Raw genomic sequence first — 23,210 nt, 5'->3', positions numbered from 1 at the left:
TCCTTGTACAGGGGTTCTCACCAGCAACATGCAGGTCTGATTTTCAGGAAGAACATTCATCAATGGATCTGCATATGAGCCAAGAGAGCGAATAAAATGCTGGGGATAATCAAGAAGGGTATTACAACAAGAACGAAAGAAGTTATCCTGCCGCTGTACCGGGCAATGGTGCGTCTGCATCTTGAGTACTGCGTCCAGTATTGGTCACCATACCTTAAGAAGGATATGGTGTTACTCGAGAGAGTTCAGAGGAGAGCGACACGACTGATTAAGGGGATGGAAAGCCTTTCATACGCTGAGAGATTGGAGAAACTGGGTCTCTTTTCCCTGGAAAAGAGGAGACTTAGAGGGGATATGATAGAGACTTACAAGATCATGAAGGGCATAGAGAGAGTAGAGAGGGACAGATTCTTCAAACTTTCAGAACATAAAAAAAACAAGAGGGCATTCGGAAAAGTAGAAAGGGGACCGGTTCAAAACGAATGCTAGGAAGTTCTTCTTTACCCAACATGTGGTGGACACCTGGAATGCGCTTCCAGAGGACGTTATAGGGCAGCGCACGGTACTGGGGTTTAAGAAAGGATTGGACAATTTCCTGCTGGAAAAGGGGATAGAGGGGTATAGATAAAAGATTACTGCACAGGTCCTGGACCTGTTGGGACGCCGTGTGAGCGAACTGCTGGGCGCGATGGACCTCAGGTCTGACCCAGCGGAGGCATTTCTTATGTTCTTATGTTATATGCTTAGTCCAAGAACCGGATGAAATGTGCATACCTTGGTTGTTCTAAAACTCAGACCTGGTCATATGACCAGCACTGAAAACCAGTGGCCTAAAAACTTTGCTCAGCCTAGTTGCAACCACAAGAGAATTCAACTACATTAAGATTTATAATAGCTGTTAGTCACTGAATTCAGACCTTCACCTTTCAAAATATTACATCACATTTCTAAGGAATTTAGCCCCCCCCCCCCCCCCCCGTTTTCCAAATGCTTAACGTGGGTTTCAGCGCCGGCAGCGGCGGGAACTGCTCCAACGCTCATAAAATTCCTATGAGCGCCTGCCGGCGCTAAAACCCACACTATGCATTCGTTAGTTGGAAATCACTCATAATTATTATTTTTTCTATAAAAATGTAAAAGCTATGCAGTAAGTGGAAACTAAGAAACACTTACGTAAAGGAATTGTCACAAGATCTTGTTTACTGGCAACTGAACCTCCGTTATGTTGAAAATTGTACCCGTAGCTACAGAATTTCACTTCCCCCCCTCATTAAAAAAAAAAAAATCAAACCAATAGCCTCATCTCTTATTAAAAAAAATGAATGTTTTCAAATAGTTTTGTGGTTCTTTTTTCCTTTGCACTTCATTTTTTAAGAAACATATTTACCACAGTTGGATAATGAATGTAAGACAACTGAGACCACTATGGAAATACCTCAAAGGCAGTTAACACAGTTAATGACTGAAAACTGGATGAGGATGTGACAAATGGCTTGACTTTCTTAAAAACTTCTGTTTTCATAACTTCTGACCAGCATCGTCCACATGAAGTCTTCATCATCGAGCGCAGCGTCCACGACACGTGAACAAAGTCACAGAGTATACCTGAACATGCAGTTTTAATGCTACTTGAGAGAAAAATCGATAGTTGTTAATAAAATGAGTAATAAAGACAGCTATAAAAATATTTCTGTTGTCAATTAGATACAGATATTAATATTCAACAGTGCAAAAATATTGAGATGAAGCCTATAAGATAATAGCTGAAACCCTTTCATGAGTTAATTTTCCACAGTTTTAAAAATTTCCTGAGGTTTACTTTTATGGTATGTAACTAGAATCCGAAGTGCTGCTGTGAGTTTTTTGTGAGGTGCTGCTCTCATTTTTATCAGATGTCCACTCCTCACTGTCAGTTGCTGGGTTTATCAATTCCGGAGTTTCTGACTCTTCTTCGTCACTCTCTTCGGCATTCTCCACCTCGGCACTATTAACTGCTTTACCGAGCTGAAGGGTTTCCATAGTTCTTTGCGTCTCAGACACCCAGGACTGAATTCGGCTGTTGAGCTGCACCTCTACGGATATGGGTTCGTGGGTGTAATCGTCGTCGTCGTCGTCATCTTCCTCCTCTTCTTCTTCGAGCATTCCTGGTACCAGAGTACTCGTAGTGCTGGTCATGGAGGAATTTAAAATATCTCTGCAGCTGCCATCCAAAGACCCTGTCTCCGTACTTTGCTGCGAGGCCCATTCCAGATTGTCATCTGGTTTCATGTCCTCTTTGTCAGTTGGTGCTGATTTCCCAAGGTTTGCCGTTGAGGTAGTGTTATTAGTAGCCATTTGCGAGGGTTGCTTATTCACAGCAGCTTCCTCAGTTTGAGCATCGCCAGATTTTTCTGATACAGCGGTCCTGCATAAGGCCTCTCTATCATTTTCAGGTACTTCCAACCCATCTGAAGTCTCCACCATGTTCCTCCAATTGGTTTCTGTTAATGATAAAATAGACCATGATTTCTTAGAGTTTAAAAAAAAAAAAAAATGGTCAAAACATTTGGTATTTTAATCCAGAATTTTACAATTTATAAGAAATCTACATTACTCCTTTGAAAACTTTCACTTACAGTAAGAGTTTGTAACAACAGAGAACTAGATGCTTAAGTCAAATCTTATACGTCCAAAACCCAATGAAGAGTAATGTAATGTAATTTATTTCTTATATACCGCTACATCCGTTAGGTTCTAAGCGGTTTACAGAAAATATACATTAAGATTAGAAATAAGAAAGGTACTTGAAAAATTCCCTTACTGTCCCGAAGGCTCACAATCTAACTAAAGTACCTGGAGGGTAATAGAGAAGTGAAAAGTAGAGTTAGAGGAAAAATAAAAATAAAATAAACATTTTAACAAGACAGCATTGATCTAAATACTTTGGAAGGTAGAAGAGAGGAGAGAAAGGAATAGAAGCAGAAGGGGGAGCCGTTGAACAGTAGAATTCTGGAGAAATTTAAATGATAGAAATAGAACAAAACAAGACAAAAGGCAAAACAATAGATAAGATTAAAGATAAATCATAAGCTGGAAAGAAAGAGTCTGGAACATAACTGCTATTTCCATTACAATATTCAATACCACATTTTGGATTTCTTTTTTTTTTTTTTCAATATCTTTATTAACAATTGCAAAGGAACAAACATCCACGGGCAAGAGAGCCGGAACACAGCCATCGACAACAGTCGGTAACAGCATAAAAGAGAATGCCAACAAGAGATACACAATACAAAAGACCCCATTTAAGGCCCAAATTCTGTAAATGGCCTTGAAAATTCATTTGTTTAAGGAATATGCGCTGAAAGAGTTACAATTTTAATCTATGTTCTTAAACAGATTCTGGACATTGTCTCCACTTCTTCGTATGTTAACCACTATGAATTTCTTTGAGATATTTGCAGTATACAAATAAAAATTGCATTGCATTGTACATTAGTGCACAGCTAATTTGTACACACAGCTTAATTGTCTAGAAGTTACGTGCACAGCTTGATAGGCATATTCTATAAAATGCTGCACGTCAGTTCTAGTGCGTGACTCTGAAAAGGGGGTGTGGCCAAGGGAGGAGCATGGGTGGATTGTGGGCATTCCTAAAATTTATGTGCACTCTTTTAGAATACACCTGATGCGCGCACAAGTTAGGTGCAGATTTTCCTTGGCCTTAATGGAGGCGCCAAGAAATTATGACACATACTAGCACTTAGCACAATTCCATAAGTGCCATACTAGTCAGTGCCAATTTTTTGCCACCTTATGTAGAACATGATCTTAATTGCCAGCTTCAAAGCTGCTTTAAGAACTTTAACTCTTTCCTAAACACTAGCATGTGCTTGTAAAATTCACAAATTCCAATTAGAGAATGACATGGGGACTGTTTCCTGTGGCTAACCCGCAGGAACAGGGGGGAGGGGAGGGAAGGGGGAGGGTGGGAATCTGCCCTTTGCCGTGGGTATGGGAACAAGGCTTTTCACCGCCCCTTGGAGCGGTAAATAGCCTTGTCCCTGCAATGGATCTACTGCGAGTCACCTCCCTTCCCACCCTTCCTGGCCAGCAGCCCTCCCTCACAATTTCGGGTTCAGCAACCCCCATCACAAGTCCAGCAGCCCCTTCTCTCCTTATCGTGGGTCTATTAGCCCCCCTCCCTTGTACCCACAATAGGGAGGGAGGGGGGCTGCTGGACTCGTGAGGGGTGGCTGCTACTGTACCCACAAAGGGGGAGAGGGTTGCTTAGACTGCTGGACCGGCTGCAGCTGAAGGGAAGGGAGACAGTTGCTGGATCTGGTCTGGGGATTAGGGGGAAGGGAAAGGTGCTGGGCCCATGTAGTGGATGGAAGGGAGAAGTGCTTGCGGGGACGGAGACAAATTTTTCCCCCGTGTCATTCTCTAATTCCAATTTACAGAAACATGGAGTGCTACAGAGACAGTATGAATGATCCTAAAGTTCAGCCCATTTCTTTCTAGTTATCAGAGCCCTTAAAAGAAACCAGATCAAACATCTTACTTCTCTCAGAATGTAACAGAGACCACTGGTCATCTCAAAGAAATATCATGTGAGGGGAATGAAAGAAACGGTCCACTTCAAAGAATGACACAACGGCAGTCTGCTCAAGAAAAGACCTGACCCAAAACAGTAAAGAATCCTATCATTTGATAAGGTACACAATCCTTACATCATCACCTACCGTATTCCTTCTCGTTCACTTCAGAGATGGGCTCCGAGATAACGCTACAGAAAGAAATAGCACTTGCAGCAGAGGGATTGCGAGAATGGCCCATGTGATGGGGAACCTTCTTAACATTCTTCAAAGCTTCTTCGGCTTGCTCCTGCTCCATTGACGAAACCATATCCCTATATGCCTTCCTGGCCTCTTCCGTCAGCGATACCAATTTATTAAATAGACTCTAAAAGTGGAAACACGAAAACTCATCAGAATTTATAAACCCAAATCAAGGTTTCTGATTCAAGTATTTTGAAATCAGTAACACCTGTAAATCAGCAACTCTTCCAATATAATGGGCCAAGCAGCTGCTTGGCCTATGCCCGTATGATGGCAGAAGGGGCACGTAAAGAATTTATTGGTTAGGACCAGGGCTGGGACCAACTGGGAAGATGGGAGGTTGTGCAAGCCAGCATCAGACTGTCTACTCACTCGTATCAATAATGTAGACCATAACAGATCTTAAACTCCAAACTAGAGAATGACATGGGGACAAATTTGTCCCCGTTCCCGCAGGAAATCAATTTCCCCGTCCTCATGGGTTTTGTCCCTGTCCTGTTCCTGTAAGCTCTGCCTTATCCGCACAAACCTCGAACACTTATGACTTTAAAGTGTTTTGACACATGCGCAGATGAGGATGGAGCTTGCAGGAATGGGGCAGAGACAGCAAAAGAACTCTCGGGGACGGGGGAAAACTTGTCCCTGTGTCATTCTCTACTCCAAACTTAAATTTTACTATCTTTCACTTGATAAATGAAAGCAGTCGTTAGAAACATTCCAGTTTATTTACAGGGAATATCCTTTTCACTTCGTAAAAAAAGGGTTACAAAGTAAAAGCCTAACAATCTCTACACAGGCTAGGCTGTCAAGTCAGCACAGTTCATATCAAATGTTAAGTGCTCTATATACAGATTTTGTAAATCTCATACCTCGTCTGTGGATTATCTAATTACCAGTAACCTGTGTAAAAAAACTTTTTCTCTTTGCCTCAGATGTAGGTTCCCATAGGCTTGTGATATGGGCTACCTGGATAGATTTATATAGCCACCAAAAGATATTCATACAATAAACCCCCTTACCAGAGACTTTAGTAGAGCAGGTATCAGAAAAATACGGAGAAGAAACTCGGGGAACTACTATGACAAATACAAAAGTGTCATAGAAAACACATCCTTGGTCTAAGAAAAACTCCGTTTAATAAACACAGTTTGCAAAAAATAAGGTAGAAACCCGCACTTATCTTAAGGGTATCTTTATATCCTCTGGTATAGGCAAGATCACTGCAGTGCAGTGAAAAAACAATCACCCGATGTTGAAAAGGTGACAGCAAAAACTAGAAAGATGCTAGGGTGCTTAAGAAGAGGTATGGACAGTAGGAAAAAGGAGGTATTGATGCCCAAAACAGATTTTATGTTGCTTATCCTAGAAATCCTAGTGAGACCTCATTTAGAATATTATGTAAAGGTCTGGAGACCGCACCTTCAAAAAGATAGAAACAGGATGGAGCTGGTTCAGAGGAAGGTGGTCTTCATCATAAGGTGTCATTTATCTATCCTTTAATAAAGCTAAAAAGTGAAAAATTTACAAGTGTGTGTGTTTATTTTTTAGTAACCCTACAAAGATTGTTTGGGAATGCTAAATCTTTATTCATTTTTATCTCGTACATCAAGTGAAGATAGACATATTAAATCAATTTTTACAAAACACTTGAAATTACAATCATATAATCTTATAGAATAAGAATAAATACCCCCCCCAATGATCAATACTTAATTGACAATATTATACATATATCCCATCCCTATCCAAGTATAAACTATTCACGTGCTTAAGATGTCTGATCACTAGAATAAGAAATCAATGGTCCCCATATTTTTTTAAAGTTATGAAAATTTCCTTGTTGTAACGCAATCAACTTTTCCATCTTATATATGTGGCAAACTGAATTCCACCAGAAGGTATAATTTAGCTTAGTATAATCTTTCCAATTTTGCATGGCGACCCCCGTCAATATTAATAACTTATTATTATTTGCAGAAATCGGACTCTGAACTCTCATTGCTGTACCAAATAATATAGTGTCATAAGAGAGTCCAACATGATTTTCTAATAATTTATTAATTTGGGGCCAAATTAGTTTCCAAAAAGCAATTACACAGGGACAGAAAAAAATTAAATGATCTAACGACCCAACTTCTAATCTACAATGCCAGCATCTATTGGATCTAGCATTATCTAACTTTTGTAAACGTGTAGGGGTCCCAAAAAACTCGATGTAACAAAAATAACCACGTTTGACTCATAGATGCTGACCTTGTAGACCTTAATCTCCAGGACCAAAATCGTGGCCGTTGAGATGCAGAAATTGTCTGTCCGATTTCAATACTTCAAATATCCCTAAGGCCAGTTTTCTTTTTTTTATTTAAAAATCCATATAATAATTTATACCATTTTGCGGCTTGGTGTCCCAAGAAATCCGCCTGAAAGCTGATGCACCAGCTTTAGTATTTTAAAAGTAGTATCCAGAGTGGGAGACTATTTCATTCAACAACCCCTGATAAACATATGGAATTGTTCTATATCTCCCCGCAGTGCTATGGCTAAGAAAATGTCCCCAGTACCTTATACTTCGGGCGCTCTTAAGAAATCAATGGAAAAAGTATTACTTACGTCAGCTCCGGCAAAGTTAAAAATCCCCACAACACTAACAGGAACCAACTTGTTCACGCAGCGGCCTAAAGCTTTACGCCCAAGTGCAAAGATGAAGGGAATTTCTTGTTCCCGTGCCATGGCTATTACATTGTAGAGAGCTTCATCCAGCCCACCTGTGGGAAGTATTCAAGTCCTCAGCTTCAAACATTAGGCAGAAAGAAGAACTATCAAATCACCCTGTGACCATGAAAAGCTTACTGTTGCCTTCAGAAATGACATGCCTATGAAATATAATCCACCTCTGACAACCGAAGCAATATCAGATGAGGGAAAGACCCTGGCCCAGATCAGCCATGATATCGCACAAGCTTGTCAGAAGCAGTCATACATACAGAAGTTGTGCACTGTGACGAGAAGGCATATATTTTTAAGTGAACTGCAAGCATGTTTGGGATGGAGTCTGGGCAGAGTAGAGGTGGAGCTGTGATTTTCACATTTATAAAATACAAGTGTATACATGTATTTATGCCTGCTCCTCAGGAGCACAAGTGTCTGTGGCTTCAACCAAGGTGCCTTTCTGTTTTTAGAGTACACTTCTCCCTCCATATTCGTGGTTTCAGTATTCACGGTTACGATTACTCACGGTTTTTTAGCTTGCTGGCTTCTCCCCCAAAATTACATCAGCTTGCATAGAGAAATCGCCGATTCCAAGCATTTACAGAGAAAATCGCCGATTCCCAGCACTTTCTTCACCGCGTTTTGCCTCTCCTTTAGGAACAGACCAGGTCTCCCACCATATTATTCGCGGTTTCACCATATTCATGATGGTTTTTAATAGAAAACAGTGAATAACATATGAAAACGTTATTCGCAGTTTTTCTGTATTTGCGGTTCTGTTAATCCCCTATCACAGCGAATACGGAGGGAGAAGTGTATAAGCTGGAAATTGGCATCTATGTAGCCCTCACACATAAACAACCTCTTTGACCTGGTGTTAGCGTCTAGCACGCTAAGCGCGCCCTAAAACCGCTATCGCAGCTTAGTAAAAGGAGCCCTTAGTCATAGAATATGGGCTCCTTTTATCAAGCGGGGTTAGCGCGTCAGACATTTCATCATGCGCTAACCCCCGCGGCAAGCCAAAAAACTAACGCCTGGTCAATGGAGGCGTTAGCGACTAGCACGGCAGGTGGTTTAATGCCCAGTATTTTGCGCATTAAACCCCTACCGCGCCTTGATAAAAGGACCCCTATGCCATTAATTTAGACATTAAATACAGAAAATAACATCATTGGCCAGGAAAACCATTTCAATGTCTTGATCATGAATCCAAAAATTACTGATTCATCAGTCAAGTCAAAGAGTTCCTTATAATTGTTTAGTGTGGTCGGAGTTTTATTATTTCTCCACTTCCTTTCCAATGATCTTAATTGTTTTTTAAGTAGTGAGAGTTCGGCTGTGTACCACTTTAACCAGAACTCTCTTACACAAATTGAAATCTCGTTGTCCTACACATTACAGATATGCACGCAAACAAAGCAGTGACTTCATTCAGCAAATTTCTATACCTTTTGATTGAATTTTTTCACAGTTTGGAGAAATGACCACACACTTGATCTTGTTCAACTTCATATGTTTGGTAACTTCACGCAAGCCCATGACCAATCGTCGCTTTATCTTTGCTTTCATTGGGTCCTTCTGGTAAACTCGTTCTTGGAAGCTGACAAGTTCTTGCAGAAGCAATGTCGCACATTCATCTATCTCCTTGCTGAGAACCTGGTTACAGTATCTGTTGAATCAGAAAATAAAGTCAATACACAGCAAATAAGTACAGCTACTTGTAAAAGTCATCACATCCTTGTAAATATGCGGATACCAGTCTGCTTTTTGCATTGCTGGCATTAAATTATGGAATTCCTTGGTAGGTCAGCTGTGGATAGCCTATGTGCAGATAGGCTAAAATTCAAAAAATTATTAAAGACACTGGTTTTTTTTCCAGCATTCTTGTGAGGTAACTGCTTTTTTGGTTGAGCAGCAGGTTTATTTTTGAGAATATGGTATGATGCTGTTATTTGATGTTTTGTTTTTGAGTATTACCACATATACTCGAATATAAACCAATGCAAAAATAAATTGAGGCAATATTTTCCCCTCCAAAAAGGAGGAAAAAAAGGTTAACTAAAATATAAACCGGTGGTTTATATTCAAATACCAGTACAAAACAGAAACAACCCCTTCTCCCTTCCCTGGTGTACTGTCTGCCAGCTCTACAGCCAGTCAATCCGTCCCCCTTCCCGGAATGACCCCCCTCCCAGACCCACCGTGGGCCTACAATACTGTACTGGTGGTCCAGTGGTGCAGACAGACAAGACAGTCAGTCTGCCCTCTTCCTAGACCTACTGCGGGCCACCAGTATTGCCCTGGTGGTCTAGTGGAGCGGGGAACCGGAGCTGCCTTCAATCCCTCCCTCCTGATGACTTTGTGCAACTAGCCTGTCCCTGCCCTCTCCTCCTGGACCCCCTGCAGGTCTACCTTAAGTCCTTGGTGGTGAAAAAATGACTGCTGCGAGATCCCGGGCAAACTTTGTGAGATTCACAGTCTCGTGAAGTTTGCTGCGGGATCTAACCACAGTCATTTTTTCACTACAGAGACTGCCAGGCAGGAGTGTAAAGGGATCACTCCTGCCCAGCCTCACCATTGGACCACCATGGATCTAAGGTAGACTTGTAGGGGGTCGAGGAGGGGCGAGCTAGTCGCCGGGAGGGAGGGATTGACGGAAGCTCTGGCTTCCCGCTCTACTGGACCACCAGGGCAGCACTGGAGGCCCACAGTGGGTGCAGGATGAGGCTAGCTAGAATAAAAAACAAGACCCCCATTTTTGGGCCATTTGTTCTTGTCTGAACTGAATGAATGTGATTCTTTCCTATCCGATTTTAATGGTGTTCTTTTCCATATATATTAAATTTTATAATGTAAACTGCATTGACTCATATTTTTTCTCTTCTTCTTGGATGATTGCATAGGTCTTTTCTATATGTTATGGAGTTCTTTTTCTTTATCAAATATATGTTTTTATCGTTAGCCGCTAAGAACTGTTATAAGCTTCTGCGGGATATCAAATTTTAAGAAACATAAACATATGTCAAGCCTAAATAAACAATCCCCTCAACATAATGCTGCCCTGCAGCTCTCTGTAGGGATCCTGTTAGCTAGATGATGTGCTTGTTTGTTTTATGCCATACATCATTTGAGATCAAAAGGTCTATTTAGAGCTCATCAGACCACCTAATCTCCCATGTGCAGTGTCCCCTTAGTGGTTACCGATTCCCTCCCCCACACACAAACAGGCTATGACCAATAAAAACTCAACAAGGCACAAACCACCCCATCTCAATGGTACTCGATGCAATAAACTTTACAACAACCTTCTGGCGACACAGGCAGCGAAAATTGACCCTACCGTCTCCAAACTGCTGACCAAAACAACAGACATTAAAGTGTTCCGAAAAGAAATCAAAACTCTTCTATTCCAAAAACACCTCCCATCATTCTAACCTCCATCCTACTCGCACATGCATATTCCTTCATGAATACCACCCCTATAGTATCTCCTAGCCAATTCTTCAAACCATATCCCCAAAATATATTCAGAAACCTAAACAAGCAACCTCCATCTGTAACCAGAATATTTCTTCCCTCAACGTTATGTAATAATCTTCTAGAACCTGAATGTATTGTTATTCTTACCTGATATGTAAACTTGATATGCACTTGATATGTAAACTTCCTGGAAATGTCCAGATTTATTCTAATTTTGTAATCCGCTTAGAACCGCAAGGCACAGGTGGAATAGAAATCACTAATGTAATGTAATAAGTATACAGATATCATGCAACCATACAAATTAATCCAAAATTCTCACTCTCTAAATCTCTTGCTATGTATTTTGGTGACTGTAGAAGCTGCCATTGGACTTCCAATGCCTGAACTGGCTGGTGACCCTTGCGACATTGGTGTCATGCAATATGGAGAGTTTTGACTCGCTGGAGAGAGGGAGGCGTCACTGGGCACGCTTAATCTGGCATCTGAAATAAAACACATTTGCAATAAGTTACAACATTCCTATCAAGAGAATAAGTGGCATGCTCAAGAATGCATTTCTCACCCCAAAAAATAGCAACATACATAGTAAATGGCAGCAGAAAAAGACCTGAATGATCCATCCAGTCTGCCCAATAGTCGTTATATATTCTTGGGCAATAGATCATAAATGTTCACCCAGTACTGTCTTTAGGTTCCCAGTTGCCGGAGATGCCATCGAAGCCCACTCCAGCATATCCTAACTACCCTGTCACTGGAGCTTCTATCAAAGCCTTCCCCAGCTCACCCTAAACCAAATCACCTTATGGGACACAGACTAGAGAATGACACGGTGACAAAATTCATCACCGTCCCCGTCCCCACGGATAACCGCGGGAAATAATCCCATGTCATTTTCTAGTGTCTATTTCAACCTCAGTCCTTCTACACCAGCATTCTTCAGAGCAAAGCTTGTGGGTCAGTGGCTGAGCCTATTCATACTCTGATTCTTATGGGAGCCAAGGATAATGAAGCCATTGTGACATCACTGATGTGATTGGCTCTTAGGCACTCACTGGTGGAATGAGGTATTATGACATCACAATATCTGCTCTGGATACCAGAGACTGTCATTCTGTAGTGTCTGTTTCAACCTCAGTCCTTCTACACCAGCATTCTTCAGAGCAAAGCTTGTGGCCATTCATACTCTGATTCTTCCCTCTCTCCTTAAAGAATGACATGAAGATGGTTTCCCGCGGTAATCCGCGGGGACGGGAACGGTGATGAATTTTGTCACCGTGTCAATCTCTAACACAGACCGTGTGGGATTGTTCAGTACTGGCCTTAGTTTGTTTTATACCATTCATTTTCTAATTAGAGATCCTCTGTGTTCATCCCATGCTTTTAAGAATTCCGTCACCAATTTAATCTCCACCACTTCACTACACTACACTAACCACTAGGCTACTCCTCTGACCTGCTTGGTTCAAAATGGCTACAATACAGCCTGGCTCTGCTTTTTGGTTTCAAACCAGAGGATTAACGCGTGGTCATGCCTTAATCCCTCAAGCGGTCAGTTGCTCAATCAGAGCACCTTTTTGAAACTTGAATGTGACTGAAACAGGTCTAGATGAAACTTCCTTCGTTTTAGATATGGACCTTTCCTTCTGTATGAAAATCACTGTTGGACGTCCTTCTTCTGGGCCCTCCCTAGATCTACCCAAAACAAGCCCACTTGTTATTTGGACAAACTGTAGTGTGAAATGTCCAAATCCTGACTTTCCAAAAATCAGAATTTGGACGTTTTCAGTAGATGGACTTTAAGGCATTTTGAGGCGTCCATCTGCTTTGAAAATGAGCACCAGTGTTGTTTAAAAGAAAAAGAAAAAAAAAGAGAGACTACAGCATTACAAACTTCACCACTTTTAATTTTAAAACTTTTGTTTTCCTTTATTTTTCCAGAACTTTGTTTTTGTCTTTGTCTTGCCATCAGCTGATTTATATTGCAGCCCTGAAAATGAGCCACTAGAACCAAAACTGATTCCAATGTAGGATGGGGTAAAATTCATTGGGTAACAAAGTACAGTAAAACCTTGGTTTGTAAGCATAATTCGTTCCAGAAGCATGCTTGTAATCCAAAGCACTCGTATATCAAAGCGAATTTCCCCATAAGAAATAATGGAAACTCAAGACGATTCGTTCCACGACCCCAAAACTTTAATACAAAATAGTATATGTACTTGTATTGCAAGACCTCGCTCATTTAGAACAGTCACTACACTCCCGCTGCGTCAGAGAGAGTGTGAGTGAGAGAGTGTGAGTGAGTGAGAGAGTGTGAGTAAGTGAGAGAGTGAGTGCGAGAGAGTGTGAGTGAGAGAGGTTGAGAGAGAAGAACCATCGGCTCAGTTGTGATGACGTGACGCGTGTATACTGTATGTACTCGTATTGCAAGACATTGCTTGTATATCAAGTTAAAATTTAATAAAATGTTTTGCAAAACACTTGCAGACCAAGTTACTTGCAATCCAAGGTTTTACTGTATTAAAATTATATCACACAGTCCTCTTGCAACAAACTAAAAGCTTACATAAATAGATCTCTCCCAAGCCTCCTTCCCCTTTCATACTTTCAACAAATGCACAACATCTCCTAAAATGTATATAGTATTACCCACAACTATGTTTTAACAAAGCTTTACAACTCCTGTAGCTTTCTTACAGTGACTGTTTACAGAAAGCCAAAAATAGTGTCCGACATGGTTTATCCAAGTATTAAAAGGTGGCCTTTTCTAGGAAAACGTGATGCAGACTGAATTCTTTTAACGATACCACTAAGTCTGCTCCGGCGAGTCTTGTTTCAAAATCCTTGATTACATGTCTGTATTTTGATTTCATGCATTTAAAGAAATGCTGTTACATAATCTTGAATACAAATAGCATAATTAAAGAGGTACACAGAAAATACAGGCCAATAAACCACTTACAGCCTTAAAAACACCCCCCCCTCAATTTAGAATTCAGCTTGCAGTTTCTTTGTATATTTGAGCATCATCCTCCTCCTCCTCCTTAGCTCCTTCTGAACTGACCTGATGAATGAACAAAGCTCTCAATGGCTAGTCAGAAGATGGATTAACACTGCCAAACAACAAGGTATCATCTACAGCTCATTGGCTCATCTTTACTTGTACTTTTCCCAGTTATGAAATAATTGGAAAGCAATGCATTCAAACCAGAAAACAACTCATTCTTACCAGCTCTGCTGGTGTAAAGGCCCAATTGAATACATTCTAGCCCTTACCTTCTTGGGACTCTAATTCCTCAGAGTGATCATCGGTGAAACTCAAAGGCATTTCCCTCTGTTCTTCTGATCCCACCAGATTATGATCCACAGACGAGCGGCCTTTCTTCTCTTCTCTCTCTTTCAGAATAATCTTAAATGAAAAATGTCCCTATAATTTAAAACTAAAGGCTTCTAGACCGAGTGACAAAGGGAAAAGAACTATTTCACATTTTGGAATGCACAAACAGAAGAATCTAATCTAGAAAGGGGGGGGGGGGGAGAATTGATATACTGCCTTTCTGTGGTTACAATCAGAGCGGTGTACATATTATATACACTTCCCTCCGTATTCGCAGTTTCCGTATCTACGGATTCACTTATTCCTTTTTCGGGCTATTTTAAGCCCTGTAAGCGAATATTAAAAAACCGTGAATAATATTCGGGCTCGTTCTGCCCCTAACCCCCGCTTCCCCCGGCTATTTTAAGCCCTGAAAGCGGGTTTTCGGGGCAGGAGTGATCACTAGGCATAGGCGGTCAAGTTTTACAATGGCTAAATTCTTTTCTCTCTGACCGCACTTCCAGAGTCAAATTTAACGATGCTTTCTCTTCAAACTATTCTTCAACCTATGGGGTACCGCAAGGCTCAATATTATCTCCTCTCTTATTTAATATTTTCTTATCACCACTTCTTACTATTTCTCAATCACTTGGCTTTACAACTTTTTCCTATGCGGATGATATACAACTTATACACCCCATTGACCCTGAAAATGACGAAGAAATACAAGCCATAAACAAAAAACTGGAAATAATAAAAAACTGGTTAACCTGTAACAAACTGGCACTAAACATACAAAAATCTAAGACCATGCTTTTCACCTGGAAAGCAAACCTAGCACTAACATCACCATTTACTCTAAACAATATCCCTATAGAAGCTGTATCTCAACTTAAAATTCTCGGAGTAATACTTGATGTAGACCTATCATTTCACAGCCATATTAGTGAAACAGTTAGATCATGCTTCTACAGACTACGTCTTATAAGATCAATCTCTACCTTTCTTGATTCCAAATCTATCAATATTCTCATTCATTCTCTTATCATATCTAAATTAGATTATTGTAACTCCCTCTTCATTAATATAACCCAGAAAGAAAAAAGACGACTTCAGATAATTCAAAATACCGCCATAAAATTAATCCATAAAGCTAAAAAATATGATCACGTCACTCCACTGTTGGTTAAATCACACTGGTTGCCCATTTCCCATCGTATTACTTTCAAAATTATACTTTTAGTACATAAAACACTGACCTTCAATGAACCACAATTTATTTCTAAAATGCTCATTCCATATAACTCAATACGTTCGTTACGTTCATCTACTTCAAATTTATTATCTATCCCCTCCTTAAAAATTATTGGCATAAGAAGAAATGAAATATTCTCCGTTATGGCTCCCATGTTATGGAACTCATTACCTAACTACATAAGAATAGAAAAAGATTTACATACATTTAAAAGATTTTTAAAAACTTTCTTATTTCAAGATGCATTTGAACACATATTATAACACGCATAATTTTTATACTTCTTAATACAAATATTGTACTTTCTAATTCCCCTTGTTCCCATTGTGTTTTCCCTTTACGTAAATATCAATATATAAAAATGATGTAACTTTCCCCTTCTTCCCTGCCTACTTATATCATTCCTTAACCCCAAATGTATTGTAATGGTCGTTCTCTAAAATTGTTTTAAATTGTCTGTATTATGTCAAAAATATATGTGAAACCACTATCTGTGGCTTTTAGAGTGTACATCGCCTAGATATTTCGATAGGCGATTCAAAAAATGCTAAATAAACTTGAAACTTGAAACTTCCCATGCTCCTGCCCCGTGCAGATCGCTCACAGGAAATGGCTCGAGAGACTACGGGAGCTCAAGGCAGCCATTTCCTGTGAGCGATCTGCATGGGGCAGGAGCGTGGGAAGATCGTTCCTGCCTGAAAACCCGCTAGACCACCAGGTAAGGCTTAAGGGGAGGCTTTCAGGGCTTAAAATAGCCAGGGGAAGCGGGGGTTAGGGGCAGAACGAGCCCGAATATTATTCACGGTTTTTTAATATTCGCGGGCCAGCTCTGCCCCTAACCACCGTGAATACGGAGGGGGAAGTGTACAGGTACTTATGCCCAGACTCACAATTTGCTGCAGTGGGAATCAAACCCAGTTCCCCTGGCTTTCAAGTCACTACACTAACCACTAGGTTACTCCTCTACTCTTTTAATTTGTAAATTAATTCTAAAATAAAATTGGAACTCATAAACAGAATGTTAAATATCCAAATAGACTGAAATGCTAAAATACAGCACTACATACCCTTAAAGGGAGACTAGAACTTTTCAGTTAAAAATACCTTTTTCACCATGATCTATTAGCTCTGGCTAGTATTGAAATAAGGGTGGGGCACTGTGAATCGGCAAGAGGAGTCTGATGCGCAAAACCATATAGGAAAACCATGTACAGAACTAGCAGAAGACAAACATGCCAGAAAGATTGGACTTTCCTAAAAGTATAAGAAGCCGGTGCACATCACCTCTGGATAGGCATGGTTTTGGGTTTTTTTTTTTACCTTTTTAAGTGCTGTAGGCCGTTTCAGTTTTGGAAGTTCTTTTTCTTTGCCTCTTTTAACTTTCGGAGCAGTGGAATCCAGAGGATTAGGAGGCCCCATACATGGCTGTCCCTTTATTAATAACTTTCTGTTGACAGATTCTTTGGTGTGAAAAGGAACAGCACTGCCAACTGTATAAAAACAAATGGGATGTTTCACGGAACAAAGACCAAGTACAATACTGGCAGGTATTTTCTTCTCAGACACAACGGGAGGAGATTTACATCATGCTAAACACCAGTTAAACAGCATTTGTTAAGGAAGACAATGTCATATTTTCTAAGTTCTGGCTCTATGTACGGTACAAATGATAGGTGGTGGGATTTACAGTTAACTACACAACACATTCCTTGAACAAACTCTTCCAAAGCTGATAGCAGAACAGTTTGCTTTTCCGGCACTGGCTTTAATACTGGTACAGGATGAGTGGTTGAGCATAGAGAATGCCATGGAAACAGGTTCCTGTGGTAAACCACGGCAAACCGTGGGAACTGGAAAAACTGCAGCCACTTTACTGCAGGAATGGGGCCTGGCCTTTTACTGCCCCGGAGTGGTAAAAAGCCTTGTTCCCACAGCCAAAAAATATTGCACCCGGGTCGTCATCTCTAAGCCTTTCTCCCCAGCTCCTCTCTTGCCCTGCACCTATTTTACCCTCAGGAGCCTCAGCCACACCATGAAGAAGAATCTTCAGAGGCCTGCTCCAGAGCCTTCCTTCTGCCGAGTCCTTCCCTGATGTAACTTCCAGCTTCACAAAATTTGCAAGGTGGATCAAGGACGGGGAAGGCAAAATATACATGAGGCTTCCATTCTGAAAGTCCCACATGTAATTTCCTTGGATAGATATGCACTTGCAAATGTACATGGGAACACTGTACACACTTATCTCTACTCAGTCAAAATTTCAAAGGGAAACATCACTTGGGGGTCTCTGTTTGAAATACAAGCTGGCAGTCCCGGAGGTAAATACCAGTAACTGTGGCCCCTCCAAAAATTGCCTCCATATGATGGCAATTAGCAAGAAATATGTTTTGTGGAAAGTATTTCAAATGTTATCAATTTAAACGAGAACTAATTTGCATCTTCTTTGAAGAAAACATGTTTATTCTAAATATAAAAAAACAGACCTAAAAGTCAGACAAAACAATTGGAAATACTCTATTTGGCTACAGAGATATAATTTACTTAAAGCAGAGATGCCCAGTTCCGGACCTTGAGATCTATTGGCAGGCCAGGTTTTCAGGATATCCACAATGAATATGCATGAGAGAGATTTACCTGCACTGTCTTCTTGTCTCTCATGCAACTCCATCTACCTAAGCCTAACAAAGAAAAGTCTTATCAGACTTCAACGGATTCAGAACACCGCAGCCAAACTAATCTTCGCAAAAGGCAAATTCGACCATGTCTCCCCGCTTCTGTCTAAGCTTCACTGGCTCCCAGTCTTCCTCAGGGTTCGCTACAAATGCGCCTGTCTTACCTTCAAATCTCTTCACGGCATCCTTCCTCCCCTCTTTCCTCTATCTTGGCTCTCGAGTACTCACTCCACCAGATCCACTCAGAAATTCAAACTATCCTTCCCTTCTCTAAATGGCATTTCCCATACAGGAAAACTTGGAACATCCCTCCTCTTCAGGATCACCGAGCTGTGGAACAGCTTTACTGCCCATCTTCGGAGTTCGACCTCACTCCAACACTTCAGAAAACATCTGAAAACCTGGCTTTTCTCCAAAATGTAAATACCCCCTACCTCCCCCCCTCTCCTTCCTGTTTACCAAGCCCTCCCTCCTTCCATTGGAGTTCCTTTCTTTGTTTTTAATTCCTGTAAACCGTGTCGAGTTCCACTTCTGTGGAGATGACGTGGTATATAAACTTAAAGTTTAGTTTAGTTTAGTTCATTGTGGATATCCTGAAAACCTGGCCTGCCAGTAGATTTCGAGGACCGGAATTGGGCAGCCCTGACTTAAAGCCTTGCTTTAGCTGTCAAAGGCAAATACTGAGAAATAAATCTGAAAAGGGATGTCTCTAGTGAATACTCGTAATTGGCTAACAAATGAGAAATAAACTACTATATTATCAAGAAAATAGCTCTGATAGAGCAACCTCTTTCTCTAAAGTGGCATATTATGGGAGCATCAGCTGAGAAAAACCTTGGCAAATTCCTGGCATGAAGCTATGGTCAGTCAAAGGGATCATGCCCTCTCCACTATTGTCACTGCAGCATAAAAATGCCTACCTGCATATGTTAAGGGTCTGGTGTTCGTAATCTGGCGGGCTTTCATTGCTTGCTGCTGTCGTTCAAGTGCTGCTAACATATCCCCTAGATCTAGCTGCACTGGAGTTTTACTCTTCTTCCCAGATGCTTTTGACAAAGCTTCCTGCGAAATGGATAAAGTTAATGCAATAAAAACACAGAAACAATGCAATGATAAAATGTACTTCCTAGCTAACTGTAATGGTCAAATAGAGTTTGAAGTTTATTAAGATTTGATGTGCACGCAATGTCAAATATTTCAAAGCGTATTACAAATATATGGCACTTTATTACAAAATAATACATACATACAAAAGGAAAGGGGGATGAACTACAATCGTTAAAGCAGAAGAACATCATAAGAACATAAGAAACGCCTTCGCCGGATCAGACTTAGGTCCATCTAGTCCGGCAATCCGCATATGCGGAGGCACAGTTAGGTGCTCCTTATTGGAGACCCGGATTTCCCGTATCCCCGGATGTGATTTGCAAGAAGGTGTGCATCCAACTTGTGCTTGAATCCCAGTACCGTAGTCTCTGCCACAACCTCCTCCGGGAGAGCATTCCAAGCACCCACCACTCGCTGTGTGAAACAGAACTTCCTGACATTTGTCCTGAACCTGCTGCCACTCAGTTTCAGGCTACGACCTCTTGTCCGTGTCACATCTGAAAATGTCAGTAATGCTGTTTCCTGGTCAATTTTATCAAATCCTTTTAAGATTTTATGGGTAACACATCAGGGGGGTAACAAAAAAGTGAAAGAAAGAATGAAAGAAAGAAAAGAGAGAAAAAAATGAAGCCCAATAGATGAGGACCGATTAAAACTGGATGTTAAGATATAAAATGAAAGATTTTAAACGTAAGCTGGTTGTCTTGTCTATGCCTCAAATGCATCCTTATACAGAAAACTTTTTTAAAAGCCTTTGAATAGGGGGCGTGGCTTGGACGCGAATGCTGACGGTCGGGTGAAGGAGAAGCTCCGTACAAATAAGCTTATTTTGCAGAGTTTGCTACAAAAAATGATTTCCCATGATCTTGATGGTGTGATAGATTAAAATCTACCTCCTTAGCTGAGACGGAGAGACGTTTTGAAAGATGAAAATCAAAAGTAAAAGTGCCGTTTTTTGTATCCTGAGAGGGGAGGTGTGAAAAGCAGAAGATTAACGGAATTTGAAACTGCTGGTGAGCTACCTAGCGACAAAGATAAAATTTTCTTCTTTATAAATAATATATGAGGAGGTTGGTGCCTGTCATACTATAGAGATAGGCTGTTTTGAAGTGGCTCTCCTCTGCCGGTGATGAAACGAGGTATGCTGTAAAACCTACTTGGCAACGGTTTTTTTTTTTTTTTTTTTTTAAACTGTTTCCTTGCTGCCAATTTCGCAAAAGGAATTGCGAATGACTAATATAAACATAGATATAATGTAATATCAATCTCCTCTGCTGAAATTGAAAAAGATCCCGATATAGAGGATTGTTGGTTTTTTCTTTCTCTTCAGCGCTTGGGCTGTGAGAAAGATGACAGAATAAAGGATTAACGGTTTTTTTTTTTTTGACCTGAAGAAAGGTAATATCGAGGTAGTTGAGAGGCGCTGAAAACTGATGGGGACATATACTTCAAGAATACTAGAGTAAAGAAAAGGATATACTAGACGGAATACTGCTCTCCTCAGTTAGGGCTGCGATTGGGCTTATAAGAGGAGAGCCAGAAAAAAGGATTACCGAGTTTTCAGCGCTGATGCAAAGTGTCAACAATAAAAAAGTGACTAACGGATTTAGTAAAATAAATCTGTAAAAAGATTGACCAGCAGTATCTAAAAAATCTAAGGAAAAGAAAGGCTGCTAATTTGAATGTTATTGCCTTCATAGAGGCAGAGATAAGGCTTGAAGGAGGAGAAACAGAGAGAAGGACTACCGACATTTTTTTTTTTTTTTTTTTTTTTTTACTCACAGCAATAGAACTTGAGACAAATAACTGACAGTTGCTCTAAGAATACTGAAATAAAAGTTTTGAGCCTGTTCTAAATATAAGATTGGGACAGATAATTAAGAAAAGAGAAAGGAAGAAAAAAGGAAAAAAGGCTGAAAAAAAAAACAACAAAATTTTTTCTATTTTAAAAGATAGAAACAAATCCTGAAAGAAAATTACTCATCAATTTTTTTATAAATTGAAATAGCAAAATAGTAAAAACATAAATTGAAGACTCAAAAGAAAAGAGACAAGCGACAAAATATTGAAACTGATACAAAGAGACAGTGAAGATAGGCTGAGATAAAGAGAAGAGAAGAATAACAGAAGATGACATCTAAAAAACAAAACAAGTGTGATTCAGAAGCAAGTGGTTCCGGTATTGGTAGCAGCAATAAAAGATCAAAACCAGAGCCAAATAACACACCCTCAAAAGTTCCGTTGCCATCGGATGAAAGACCCGACGTCTTAGAAGAATTGAGACAAATTAAAGAAATAGTATTAGACAGCAATAAAAAACTAAAAAAAGCAATTGAAGATGCTGCAATTCTCACCAAAAGAGTGGATATAGTTGAAAATAGAATAAATGACCTAGAAAACAATACAGAACAACTGAATACAGACATGAGAAAATCTAAAGTAATATGGAAAGAAGTTGAAGAAATTAAAAAAGACTTGGAAGACAGCCGAAATCGAGAAAGAAGAAATAATTTAAGGATCATCGGGATTCCGGAAGGGGTAGAAAAAAATGACCCTATAACATTCCTGGAACAATTTCTACCTAAAATACTACCTTTAAAATTCAAAGCTGCATTAGAAATAGAAAGAGCACACAGAATACCAACACAGAATAAAAACCTTCAATCAAGACCAAGAACTTTAATATTTAAACTTTTGAGACACCAACAAGCAGTAGAAATCTGCCAACTCGCAAAAGAAAACAAAAACCTCAAATGTCAGGACGCAAGAATCCACATTGTCCCTGACTTTGCAAAAGAAACTGCATCAAGAAGAAAACAATTCCTAGACATGAGACCCCAACTACGAGCTCTAGGGGCAAGATATGGCCTTCTTTATCCAGCAGTAATGAAAATCACCATAGCCAACAAAACTCAAAACTTTTCAGATCCTACAAAACTTCAGGATTTCCTCGATCAATATGAACAGCCAATGACCTCTTAAACAAGAACTTAATATCGAATACTACATTTATATTTATATTTATATTTATATTTAAACTAATAAAACATAAAGATTAGATATGGAATACAAATGTAGAATTCGATACAGAAACAGAACTTTCAACACCAACTGAAAAGAATGGGAAGAACATGGAACTATGATTTGAACTGCAAGAACATTCTAAACAACGAAACTGGAAAAAAGTTTGTCACATGTTGTCATATGTAATAATCTCCTTAAAGAATAGGGAAAGAATATAATTCATACATAATATTTAAAATGAAAACATTTCTTGTTACCACTTAGAATTCACTGTTAGTAAACATTTACTTTATTATACAATACAAACCAAAACATAATAATAAACTCAAAAAATAAATTATACATTGGGAATTTATAATAGAATGAAATAAATTAAAACATTTCTAAAAGGGGAAATAAATTTAAAAAGATAAAATAAATAATAATGGTAGTAAATATAGTTATATATTGTAATAGCTTGTAGGAGTTATATACACCTAACCTCAATATGCGTATCCAAGTGGTCATATTAAAAAGGGGAGGGAAGGGAGGGAAGGGAGGGAAGGAAAGGGGGAAAAATAATGGAGAATGGGATAAAGAAGAAAAAGGAGATATTCTAAAATATTTTAAGTACTGGGAAAAAAAAAAATTTAAGGAAAATAATTCATATAATTTTAAGGAAAATATATCAAAAATACATAAATGGATCTTAAAATAATATCCTTAAACGTTAATGGTCTAAATCATATGATAAAAAAGAAAAAAGCACTATTATTTTTAAAAAGGCAAGATGCGGATTTATGCTTTATACAAGAGACCCACCTCTCAAATATTGAATCTAGTAAACT

General features: G+C 39.7%; 1 protein-coding gene across 4 annotated transcripts in view; it reads right to left on the bottom strand.

Moving 5' to 3' along the window:
- Positions 1-621: 621 nt before the first annotated feature.
- SECISBP2L (SECIS binding protein 2 like) overlaps positions 622-23,210 on the bottom strand; it is a 78,602-nt gene continuing 56,013 nt past the window's right edge. For all 4 annotated transcript variants that reach the window (XM_033920791.1, XM_033920793.1, XM_033920794.1 and 1 more), the window contains 8 exons: positions 19,173-19,314; positions 16,901-17,070; positions 14,286-14,418; positions 11,332-11,494; positions 8,978-9,198; positions 7,431-7,585; positions 4,725-4,944; positions 622-2,480 (listed from right to left, as the gene is read on the bottom strand). In XM_033920791.1, the coding sequence (XP_033776682.1) occupies positions 1,822-2,480; positions 4,725-4,944; positions 7,431-7,585; positions 8,978-9,198; positions 11,332-11,494; positions 14,286-14,418; positions 16,901-17,070; positions 19,173-19,314 (1,863 nt within the window). In that variant the 3' untranslated portion in view covers positions 622-1,821. The remainder of the gene's footprint in view (positions 2,481-4,724; positions 4,945-7,430; positions 7,586-8,977; positions 9,199-11,331; positions 11,495-14,285; positions 14,419-16,900; positions 17,071-19,172; positions 19,315-23,210) is intronic.

Source organism: Geotrypetes seraphini, chromosome 14, assembly GCF_902459505.1.
Source record: "Geotrypetes seraphini chromosome 14, aGeoSer1.1, whole genome shotgun sequence".
In the NCBI taxonomy this organism is placed as follows: Eukaryota; Metazoa; Chordata; class Amphibia; order Gymnophiona; family Dermophiidae; genus Geotrypetes; species Geotrypetes seraphini.
Note: the sequence above shows the minus strand (reverse complement) of the source record. Positions and strands in the feature narration are given on the sequence as shown.